Source organism: Haemorhous mexicanus, chromosome 5, assembly GCF_027477595.1.
Source record: "Haemorhous mexicanus isolate bHaeMex1 chromosome 5, bHaeMex1.pri, whole genome shotgun sequence".
Taxonomy (NCBI): Eukaryota; Metazoa; Chordata; class Aves; order Passeriformes; family Fringillidae; genus Haemorhous; species Haemorhous mexicanus.
Window position 1 is genome coordinate 67,319,948 of NC_082345.1, and position 12,920 is coordinate 67,332,867.

The 12,920-nt window shown below is 38.8% G+C and overlaps 1 protein-coding gene across 2 annotated transcripts in view; it reads right to left on the minus strand.

Annotated features, from left to right (window-relative positions):
- Positions 1-12,920, minus strand: part of SEMA3A (semaphorin 3A) — a 244,878-nt gene that overhangs the window by 93,658 nt on the left and 138,300 nt on the right. For both annotated transcript variants that reach the window (XM_059847452.1, XM_059847453.1), the window contains one exon: positions 4,247-4,366. In XM_059847452.1, the coding sequence (XP_059703435.1) occupies positions 4,247-4,366 (120 nt within the window). The remainder of the gene's footprint in view (positions 1-4,246; positions 4,367-12,920) is intronic.

The following is a 12,920-nucleotide window of genomic DNA, read 5'->3' on the forward strand; positions in this document are numbered from 1 at the left end:
AATTTTATGAGCTGAACCAAAGATTTTTAAAATACACAGAGTCCGGAAAAGCAAATATGTTACAGGTGGTAGCATTATATAACTTCATATGCAATAATTTAATGTTTTATGTACATCATAAATCTAAACTGAATTTAAACCTTCTTTATTGATTGAGAAATAACATGCAAGTAGAGTAATCCCAGATCTTTTAAGTTCATGCAGTTAAAAATGAGTTTTAATCTGTTGGACAATGACAAGAAATTTGGAATTAGGAGACAGTAAAGAAGCTGGTTTAGTTCTTCAGACAGCACTTAGTGATTTACCTCTGCTGAAGAAACCCTAATGTATTCCTGCTGAGGATCTAGCAAACAATTTTGTACAGCTCTTGCAATGCCTGTCTCAGCATTTAAAAAAAAAAAAAAAGGTACTATAGGGCATTCTGTTCACCTCCACCTGGGTGTAAGGGTTAAGTAAATGGAAAATCATGTTCTTACTGAAACAGGACTGTTCCCTGCTGGTTCACTCAAACTACCCCAAAGGGAGCCCCGGGGAAAGGGAGCAGGGCTCCTTCCCCCTGCTCAGGCATGCAGAGGCAGGTGCATTCTGCATCCTGTTGTGATTTTCTAGGGGGTTTAATGCACCTCTGTGTCTCCCTGCAGTTGGATTTGTTCCTTTCTAGCACAGATCTGACTTGTTTAATTTTGCAACCGTTAAGTACAACACTCCTACACATCCAGCCCTGTTTCCTCAGAAGTCAGTGGGTGCAAAACACAGCTTTACTAATCACTTTCTTTCTTTGTCTGGTAATTGGTTTCTTGTATGATACTGCATTATAAGGACAGAATGCCACATATTGCCTAACCCCAGATCCCTGAAGTTTGTGTAGGTGTCTGCGTTAGGTCATCTCCCCTAAACTCATGCACATAAAATGGATGATATCAAGCTTTACATTTGGCTGCCCTCAGGTATTTTCTGCATATCCACACACTATGTTCTCTCTAAATGTGTTCTTTCCTGCTTCCTCGTGGCTTACGTGCTTAAAGCCTATTGAAACATTAACTTTATTCTTCCCTCTAAATACTGTGGTTATTCAGCTTACACATCTGGAATGGATTTAAGTGAAGATTAGTCTGCTTTACTCCTCAGACTGCGGTGTAATTCACAACATATTAGGTTGTATACATTTGTGCACATCGTTTTTAATCAGATGCACAGCATGCCGTTCATATCCTTTTAGCTTTTTATTATTACTTCTGATACTGTACTTCATCAGCCTCAATTAAACCTGTCTAGTTCCATCACCAGAAATTATTTTCTTCAGGTATGGAATGGGGCTATGATACACTGCTTCATATCAAAGACATATTCAACAGATATAACAATTCAAATTCCCATTACTTTATGACTGTCACAAAAAGTAATTTATTTCCTTTCTCCAGTCATAAAAATTGTACCATGTTCCAGCCTCCTGCAGCCTACTCCAATTGCTTCCAGAGTCTCCTCTATCACTTGCCACTCTTTTCTTTAAATTTCACTTCCCACCCTCTCCAGTTTGGCACAACACAACGATTTCCTCTTCTTTGGATTCAGGCAGGTGGGTTACATTCAGAGCTCAGATAAACAAGCAGTCATGCTAGAGAGTAGGTACATTCCCTGACTATTCCCCTAATCAGTTCACATTTACCTTTGTAAGTGCTCGAAAAATAAATAAGCAGATGGTGAAATCAGTCAATTTTCCACAAGTGTTGTGGCAGAAAAGAAATCTTCAGGAAGTATTTTAGATGGCAATTTTTAACTCATAATCAACTGCTTGTGTCTGCTTATACTATTACCTTCTTTAGTATGCTGGGGAGGTATAAACTCTACATGGTACAGAAGCAATGGCCCTTTGACACGTCCAGGGCTGCTGTCTGACATGAGAACATAAACCATCTGGCTCTCACAGATGCAGTGTGCAGGGGTGCAGGGGTTAAGATTGTATCCCCCTCATTCATGGGGTCTCTAATAGCTGCTGTCAATCAAGCACCCTCCTCTTCCTCATCTCCCACAGAAGAAGCACATTTGAAATTCCTGGCTAGGTAGTATGGGAGCGGAAGGAGCAGACTCTAGCTGAGAGAAAGGACAGATTATTTTTCACTGCAGATCTAATGAATTAATTTATTAATCTGATTTTCACACTTTCAAGAGACAGAACCCAGGCTGAGTGTTAGATTTGTCAAAGCCCAAGAAGAGCTGGGTACACTGCATCCTGCCTGCCTCACTTTCTCTCCACATGGGCAGACCTGACCTGAGAAAGCAGTAAATCCTCCTGCACAACTATTCAGAGGACAAAAACTTGTGCCACTGGAAGAGCAAGTGAAGATGATTTCACTCATATTTTAAGTATGAAAAAGAAAACAAAAGCCAATGGTGTCTGAGGCAATTCAGACAAACACACTCCTGATTTCCCTCATTTGCAGCAAGGAGACCAATGGCCAGGAGAATGATTCAGGCTAAAGGAGACTTACAAACTTACTGCATAAATGAAAAAAAAAAAAAAAAAATAAAAGAAAAACAAACGAAAACCCCACCTATGAAAATTTAGATTTTTTTTTAATAGTTGCAGACTGTTAAAAAGAAACTATAACAGGACTCCTCTTTCACTCCAGGGCCAAACACATCACTGATTCAAGACTTAAAAAACCCAGAATGTTAAACCAAGGTTAGATCTGGCCTCTCATCTCTGATCATCCTTTCTATAAATCCTTGATAAAGTGTGTGTTAGTTTTATGGTACAGCAATAAAACAGCCAAATGTAGAAGCAAATGACCTCATAGGAGCTATCTCTGTGCAGATAGATTCCCTTGGCAGATAGCCAAGGATTGATTGACACACATCTTACGGAACTCGAGTTAATTAATATGTCTACCAATTCCCAAATGGATCTCAGGAAGCAGAGAATCTGTTTAATGCAGTAAGCAATGACATACTGTGTGTGGTCAAGAGACAATCACTAATTGCCAAGAATGCATTGTAATAAAGCATTAAAGAATATGAACAAAACCCTTTCTGCTCTGCAGCTCCCTTATCCCTTCAAAACCTTGTTCTTAAGACATTTTAAAGATTTATGTTTCAAATATCAAAAGACATTTTCATAGGGAAAAATAGTTCCCAGACTATGAAGTCAACACTCAAAGGCTCTGTTAATTTTTCTGTGAGAAGAAATAGTCATCATTCATTCAACAATGTCTTTGTTTCCAAAGAAATCAGCAAACCTGAATTGCAAAGGCATAAGGTAACTTGAAAGAGCTGGTTTTTTGAAGATCACAGAAGCTACAAGTAACACAATTATGGATTCACTAGTTAAACATATCCATAAATGCTGAAAGCACATCAGGAGTCTGACTGCTAAACTGAAACAGTCCATTGAGCAATACTCATGTAAGCCAGACAGAAAACACAGTAAAGGAGACTAATTTATATTATATACTCAACAGAAAAATAAGAGATAGCCTGCTCTAGGGAGAAAAAGTATTGAAGGGCAGCACAGAGACATTCTAGTCAAATCTTCAGCCAGGAAGACAAGCCTAGTCCCATGGCTTCCTTTGAGTGAATCTGCTTTTTACCAGGGAAGATCCTGCTTATCTATTTAGTTATGATGATCACTGAGAAAATGGTACAAGAGCTACTGCAAGAATTCTGCAACACTAAGCAAAAATCAGCAAGAGATTAAAGAAATGGGTGAAAAGAAAGTGATTTATATTTCAAAAATAATAAGGGAAACAAACCTAGGTGACATAAGAAAAACTGCCAGTATGTTAGGACAAACCTGAGAAGGGGGATTTATGAAAGTGTGACACTATTTTAATTCTCAGCTGGGAGAAAGCTGAGGTGGTGTCAGACTGTACTGACTAAGAGGAAACTAAAAACAGTGCTGGGCCCAGAATAAACACAGTGGCTGAACTACCCCACTCATACCCAGTACTTGTCTCAATTACAAAAAACTAGTGCTTTTTAACTTCATAAACCAGGTAGAATGGTAGAATTACTTATACTTATTTAAGCCCCTGGGGGAAGAGATGCTGTGCAGGGCAGAAAAATTAGAGATACTGCTGTGATTTATCAATCAGCATGTCAGCACCTGATTCAGGAGCAGGTCTTACCAGATCTGCTTCCCAAGCCACAGAAACTAGTGAGAATGCATTTTGGCAGGAAGAGATCATGGCTAAACACCAATAAAGATTAAAAAGAGGAAAAAGAAAAATATTGCTTTAAGATAGTTTACCTCAGGATGACTTCCAACTTCAATATAGGTGCAGACTGGATGAAAAGCTCCTGTTCCACAAGCATACAGGTGGGTTTGGTTGTAAGCCTTGAGCACCTTGATGAAATTAGCACATTCTCTCTGCAAAGAAAAGGAGGAAAAAAAATTATTCATAGAGTTAATTTAGTGATTTTGGCTAATGGGAGCTCTTCTGTGTTAGAGATATATATGGCTGAATGAAGGGATTTGTAAAGTGTGATCATTTCATGCTGTTCACAAGATTGTTTACTGCTAAGCATTTAATAAATAGCCTGATTTAATTTCTCATTTAAATATCTTTGGTTGCTACTTAATAAAGCATCCAACCTCGAAGAAAAGATTACAGAAAAAAAAATCTTAGTTTTTGTTTCAGACATGCTTCATCTTTGTAATTTATGCTATTGCTGTGTTTGTAAGACAAAACCTATTTATAGAAATGTGTCAGAATGAAATAATGAAGAAAAATGGACCAACTGTTTGCTTGTATTCAATTAAGTAACAATTAGAAGAAAAATGGGCCAGATGGAAGGAGTTGATGAAAACCAAGTCATTGATATAGCATTTTTAACAATCAGATGAATGCTGCCTAACCCCCACTGCCTGTATCTATGGGCCAGTCTTACACATATGAATACATATGTTAAACTTCCATACAATCATTTACAACCCCTAGAAAACAAGCTTTGCAAGACTTAGCTTCATATTTTCTTACTAAGTAAATTATCCATCATGAGTTATTTTAGTTCTCAGCAAATAAAAGCTTAATAGCAACACTAACAGTCCTTAGTACAAACATTATCTGTTACCTGTTAGCAAAATTGTCATTATTAATGCCTAATGTTATTAAAATGGATAGTCAAGATGAAAATTTCTTCCATTTGTTTAATATTTTTATTTCAATCAGGTCTAATATAGAAAAGAAATATGTCAATGCCTGCAAGTCAGTCTGCTGACACGATTGAAAAAACTGGACTTCAAACAGAAGGAAGATGAGAACAATGAAAATTAAGTATTTCCAGTAAAATCTGTGTTGAAGATGAGGAAAATTTTTCTCTGTGTGTTTGATGACTTTTGATACACTGCTCAGCTCTACCTTTCCAAGTAGACAAGGGCCCATTGAAACAGCACCTGAGCTACTGCTCCCACAGAAATCTCCTTGACTGGCATCCTCCCTCTCTGTAACTCACTTGCTAATTAAACCAGAAACTCCCAAACACAAAATAAAGGCTCTGCCAGGAAAATCCATGTGCAGTTTGAGGCATGCCTTAGGCCTCCACAGGGAGAAGCAAAGAACTTACACAGATGAAACACTGATTCCCTGCCTCACACAAAGGACTGTGCTGGAATGACATTGCTCTTACAATTTTATTGCATATTTGCATAACAGATAATGGCAACATATTAAAAAGAGCACCCAGAGAAAGCATCCAAGATCTTACTGCAGCCCTGACTTACAGCTGCTATCTTTTCAACAGAGATGGAAGAGAACACATAGAGACAGTTAAGGTAATCCAACAGGAAATTGAAAGAAATAGAGATTGATGTTACTCTTCATTCTTTCCATTCTGACCTTTCTTAATGAAAACACACAGAATTTCTGGTCCATTCTTATTCTTCCCACACACAAGTATAAGCATGAGCATACATTGGTTATATTTATGTTTATCCACAGACTGCTTTCCGCTGTCATATGGTAGAGTACTAAGCAAATACTGGGCATAAATTATAAAAAAATATGTATTTATATTTTTATTTATGCTGTTATTCTTTGCTGTTTTAAGTAAAAGAAATACGGAAAACCCATGAAAGTGTATTAAAAATTCAATACCTACAAGAGTAAAATGGGCAAATACCCCAAAGTCATCTAACATTAACAAAATTGAAACAGATCCTTTCTTGAATTCTGAAACATTCTGTGCTTCAGATGGAGCATCTGACTTTGACACCGTATAATTTAAAACTGAGCAATGATGTGTGTGCATTATTAAATAAATCAGAAATTTCTCACTTAAGAGTTGTATCTGGCCTGATATAAACACAACACTGTTTCTCTAGGACAGTGATTTGCCTCATCAGGTTTAATGTATCATGATTCAAAAAAAATCTTTATGGTCTACTTTACTAAAGCTGGTAAAATTACCTGCCTGAAGAACATGAAGTGTTTGAGGCTGGTGGCCACAGAAAAAATGTGCTGAGTAGATGGGCTGGACCTAGAGCCAGTGTGAATAAATTGTGCTGATTTAAGAGGAATTACTCTGATTTACAGCAACACAGCACCTGCGACTGTATATGCACTCAGAATCACATAATCACAGAATACTCTGAGTTGGAAGGGACCCACAAGGATCATCAAGTCCAGCTCCTCAGTGAATGGCCCACAAGGGGACTGAACACAGAGCCTTGGTGTTTTTAACACCATCCTCCAACCCACTGAGGCCCTTCAGCTTATCTGTAACACACAGCAGGGTATTAGATAGCTAATGCTGTAAAGGTGGGATGGAAAAACCCTACTTAGTCTTCTTTGATTTCTGCAGATGAAATTAAGAAAAGTTCTATCACCACCTTCACTGACTTATTCCAGATCAACCCGTGGGAGAAGGTGGATTAACCCTATCATAGCCATGTTTGAACATCCAGTGTTGATAGTAGTGTAAATGAGTGTAAATATCATCCAAGTGACTTCACATTTACAATGTATTTCCAAAAGCAGATTTAGCTTATTCATCCTTTCAAGCTCTCCTAATTCCTTGTACAGGATGTTTTCTACCTTAGATGTCTGAGAAATACACAACCTAGTTAAACAACGGGGAAGGTAAATACCTACAGCAATAAACCTTTGACTATGACAAATAAATTTATATAACATTTAAAGTTCCTAGTCCAGTTCAGACTGCTCTTATAGCTCCCCTCTGTTTTATAGCTGCATAACGGAACCATTAAGGTCTATTCAGTAAATTCTCATACACCTCTCTACCAGATTAGGTTTCTTTATATATTTTACATGGTAGTAAAAAAATAAATAAAGAGGGGTATTAAACTACAATAAATGACATCAAAGTAAAGTTACAGTTCTGATTTAAGCCCTTGTCAACTCAGGAAGTTCAAAGTGAAGTTTCTGCCCTGCCTGGGAGACGGTGCTATTCTCCCTGGAACAATAGCATCAGGCACATTGCTTTCCATCTCAGACTCCTTCCTTTGTCTAACTGTGCTCAAGCACAGCTGCACAGGTACACCATTATGTGTGGAATATGTGTGGAAATGTCGTATCTGGTCCTTTGATATTCTGAACTTAGCAAGAGTTTGCTTTGGTGAATATTGGGCTTTCCTGGTTTATGTGACTCTGGGACAAAAAAGCTTCCCACCAACCTGTGATAAACCAACTTTAACAGCTTTGAATGACTTGCAGAGACTCTAAATCTCAGCACATGGGCATGACAAAGAAGGTATCAGGGAAAGTGTGTGTGCAATGAATGCAGTTTGGGTTTGCCACCATGTGAGACTTGGGAGACTGACTCCCATTCCCATCCTGTTTCCCCATTCCTGCTCCCACAGGACAACTTCAGTGGCATTCAGGCCCCATTGCTTGTGAAACCTGGCAGGCAGCTCTGCTGGTCCCAACACTAGTGGCTACATCAGCTCAACTACAAAGCAGCTCCCCAGCCCCCTTGGCTGGAGGCCTGGAATGCCTTGGGTGTCTCCAGCTGGGCTTGCCCCCCTTGGCATCAGTGTGTCCCCCTGCCAGACCCCCAGGCTAGTGCTGTATTGTTGGTGGGGAGGTCTGTGCCAGCAGGACGAGGCATTTCACTGCAGGACTGCAGAGTCTAAGGCACTGGAAGGGAGACAAAGGCAACAAAAGGCATGTAGAGTCTCACAAAATACAGCAGACAGGAGAAAGCATCCACCAGAGGAAGAGGAGGTTACCCAGAGGCAGAAGCTGAGAGGAAAAAATTCTCAGGGAAGTTCAACACTGTGCCTGCATGTGAGTCCAGCCACCCAGTGCTTTTGTATCCATTTTTATTTCCCAAGAAAGGGATGTTGTTCAAAGGGAATATATTCTGGACATACCCATACCCTTTGGATATTGTTCTTTGTCAAGTAAAACAGATGAAGAAAGAAAACCAGACTTTAAAAAATTATTTTCCATGTGTTTTCAAACCTGAGAGAAGGGTGTTGTGGGAGTTTAAATACTTTTAGCCTAATAATGTGAATACAAATTAATGCAAGGTTTGAAAAGTTGTCTGTAGGCAGCAAAGTATTACTTAGATGGGTTATGAAAATAAATGTTAAAGAAGAGGAGCACTGGGATCATCACAGTGAATCATTATAAATTCTTGCTCCTAATAATCTTGCTCATTATAGCTTATAGGAATATAAGCTTTCTTGTCTATATGAAGCTAAGCACTGGTTTATGCCCTAAAGCTTGAGTTTATATATACATACATAGAGCAGAAAGCATGAATGCTTGCATATGGCATGGCATGTTTGAAGTAGATATTCAAAGGGAAAATTAGGTACATCGTGTGGGAGTTATTGCAGTCCTCAAAAATACCCATTCATTTATCTACCTACCCCTGGAGAGGATTAATCTTCTTTTATATTTCAATAAATGTTCTAAGGTTTCCACAAGAGCTGTAGGTTCTGCCTTTGGCCTTGTACAGAAGTGCTTCTATTTTAAAATCCAAGTAACTAAATCCCTACATCATATCTGAGAGCTTCTAGCACAGCCTGCAAGTTCTTCCTCTCTTTTCTGACACAGAGAACTTCTTTAGATAGCTACTTTTTCATGTATATGACTGGATCTGCTGGATCTGTGTCTGCAAACAGTTGTGATGGCATGATTGCCAACAACCTACAAAGGATGGCCAAAGAAATGGTGATATGTGCAGTAGCTGAAGCAGTCACCACCACCAGGCACAGTCCAGTTTGTTTCTTTGTTTGAAGGAATGTGGACCATAACCTTCACCAAAGCCCAAGAAGCTCCCACAGGTTTCCTGGGGTTAGTTTGGGGCATAAGTGCACCAGGGTATCCAACCTTGCATCTGCAAGTTAAAGGTACGTTTGGCCACCTGAGAGAATGTGCCCCAGAAGGTCACTGCGCATTCCTGAGAAAAAGGATTGAACTTCAGGTACCATAAACCTCTCTACACTTCCTCTAGACTAGACTGAGGAAGTTGTGGGGTTCAGATCCTCAGTTCCATGCTGATGATTTACTGAAATTAAAGTGGCTAAAAGAGTTTGGATCATACTACGGTAACACAGCCACAGCACTACCTCAGCTGCAAATTCTCCTGTGCTAAAATATTACTTGTAAAACAAGTTAAGAAATTATTAGACTGTCAATTACATTCAGAGTGTGAATTAAAATCAAAGAGGTCCAGTGTGTCTGGACAGGTATGTGAACTCAAAATTTTAAACTGAAAAGTTTAATTCCAAATTCTATGGCAGTTATAAGGGCAGAGGACCTGTCTTGAAGAGGAGATAAAGTGTTAATTAGGTTTTCCAGAAAGGCACCCCCTATATGAAGATCAATGTATCTGACTTACAAACCAAACATGCAGATTTATTTTTTAAGAGTTTTCTGATATTTATATATCGAGTTGATAGAAGGGCTTAGGCAGAGAGAGATTAGCCTGAAAAAATAAACTACAAAGAAAATGTCTGCAACCAAAAGAATAAGAGCCAAATGCAGAAAGATTGAAAAACAAACAGAAAAGATATGTAACACTGATTAGGCTGTGTTACGCAGACTTTTCCCGGACAGTTACAAAAATAAAGTCCATCCATCTGTCAAAACATCTGCTCTGCGTATGAAAATTAAAACAGAATTTAGGTGGGTTTTATGAGTTTCCAGTAATTATCTCTCCCCCAGAAGCCTGGGAAGTTACATCCTTCGATCTGGATTACTAATGCAGCAAAGAGTTTTAATGATATCCTTTTAAGTTGAAGGATAAGTCCCTGTGACTAACTTATATCCAAATTTTTCTCCTAATTTTAAGAAAGTGGTTTAATTTTTTTAAACCAATAATGATGTCCATACTGCTTCTCAGATATTGCAGCAAATGCAAATGGCCAGATTATGCAGGGCAATAAGTAGAAGGCTAAATGATCCTTTACAGTATCATTAACAGTTTTCTGCTGATTTAATCCAGATAAACATCAGACCCAGTAATACATTCTTCCTTTATATTAGTCTTCCCACATAGCCAAGTGATTAAAATATCATAAGATTTTGTCTGAACTGGATGGACAAGTGGATTTAGAACTATCATCTAACAGCTGGACAAGCAAAATAAATACATAATTTGTCTTAAATAAGAATGGATGGACAGCTTTCATATGAAGTCCCATGCATGAGGTTAATTATTATGTTTACTTTTTTCTTCCTTCTTCTGTCCCATTAGTTGAATTTTCAAGTGATGAGGTCAGGGATATCCATGGAGAATAAGTAATCCCTGATATTACTGCTGTCATTCAAATTTATCACACAGCTGAAAGATGTTCTGGACTTATCAGGGAGCTTTTTAACTTCTCTCTTTTGCTGGTGGGCTACTGCTGACTGCCATCACTTCAGTCAGTACTGGCAGATATCTTTTTCAGCATGGAGCAGCATTGTTTCAAGGAAAATATTTCTGAAGTGTTAGTGCAATAAATATACGTGTGATTGCCATGTACACAGATGATGGATTCTCAGCTAGACCTGGGAAAGACTTCAACATGTCAGTACACATGGGTGAGGAGGCCTCTTCAGGGTGAGCTCTGCATCATGTGTGCTTTCACAGCTCCTCTTGTTTGGGTGCAAGATTCTGTAAAATGCAGGACCATTATTTTAAAATTATTGCTGTGTCCCTCTTTTTATTACAGTAACATTTGGAAAAATACTGGTCCAAGAGCACAGTTGGCTTAAACAGGCCCAGAATAAGCAGTGAAAAAAGCAAACTATTTGAGTCCTGTTAAAATGAAATGGTCTTTTAAAATTTTATTTTATTGGAGTAAACTGGTTGGCAACAGTGCTGCAAAGCTGTTGTGGTAATGCTGGCAGGAACAGGAAAGTCCCCATGTACTGGGAGCTGAGTGCAGGCCCTAATGGGAGGGGAAATCCTGCCTGGCACCTGTACTCCATGAGATAACCTTCCAGCTGAACCAGTATAGGCAGGTGCATGATTTTAGAGTGGGGGAGGACAGCTGGCATGAAAATATTTGCAAACTGTGATTTATGACTGTGTACCCCCTGCAGCTGGGATCAATACCATCATTTACATCCCCTTTTTGTCATTATTGTTCCTTGCAATTAGCAGGATCAATGTTTTATAGACCTACCCTCTGAAAAAGCTGATCTGCAGTGTTGAGTGAAGTAAGTTGAGCAGTTGAAGTATTGGGGTCTGTGTTAAGAAAGGGGTCTCTATTAACTTATTTCTGCATAGTTACATCCCCCATTTTTCAAAGCCTTACAAGCAGTGTCCATTTCATCACACACACACATACACACACAGAAAAATCAAATACAAACCAAGTTAACACTCAAGTTTTCAAAGCTGACCGATCCCCAAGATTCAATGGCTCTTATGCAGGGCTGTGATCTACAAAATTTTTTATAGTATTGTGATTTGGGGGATCTGACTCCTTTGGAGATGTCATAAACAACTCCACTCCTAGGCATGGCAAGCACTGCCAGCATTGCACAGGAACCATTGATTAGTTTCATACCTAAATTTTCCTCTGCTGACAAGATATGCCCTGAGAAACTTCAGACTGATGAGGGCTGATAAGACATTTTTGGTTGCATAGTTCAGATGCATACTGTGTACAAATATATACTGTGCTTCCAGTTATCTTTCCAAGTAAGTTATGCCTGTTATCTGTCTGATTTTTTGATATGACAAGAGTTCTTGAGAATATTTAAAGTGTATAATTTACTCAAGTTGCAGGATGTCTGCATGAATTTAAACCATTAAAGCATCAAGACAAGAAAAGAGAAGCGAAGAAAGCAGATGATTAAAAAAAGCCAGAAAAAAAAATAGGCAGATATATCCTGATTCCTTCAAGCCACAAAACTGCAAGCCATATTAGCAAACAGTTGTACTGTCAGCACACTTGCACAGCAGATGGAAAGCTTCTCTGGTTCTGCCTTTGTGTTAGTGAGGGCAAAACACAAAATGTCTCCCTGCCTCTCTACCTACCCACTTGCAAATCTGGGTCACCACTGGTATTTGGCCATTTGGGCCAGGGCTTACCAGCAAAGCTAAGCATGGAGGTAGCTGAGCTGGGTGGGATATTCCCTAGGGTCCATCCTGAAAACAATCTTAATCCAAAAGCCATTAAAAGAAGTCATTAGAAGCCATGCTTTGTAGATGCCTCCCTTGACACATCAGACCTCTAAACCTTTGTCATTAGCACTAACCATTTGACCCAGTGATTTTTGGAAGTAAAATTTTTACAACTTTTTCTGCATTCAGTATGTTCAAACTTCAAGACATGGATCAAGCCCTGAAATTTTTGTTCAGAAGATGCAATTTTCCAGACCTGAGAACAGCTAGAGGGATGCCAAGAAAAGGCTTCAGCACAAAATACCTGATTTAATGACTATGTCATATTTTTTTACATCTGGTTAATGCACAGTTAACAAGACAAACCAAAGTCTTCTGTGGATGCAGTCCAG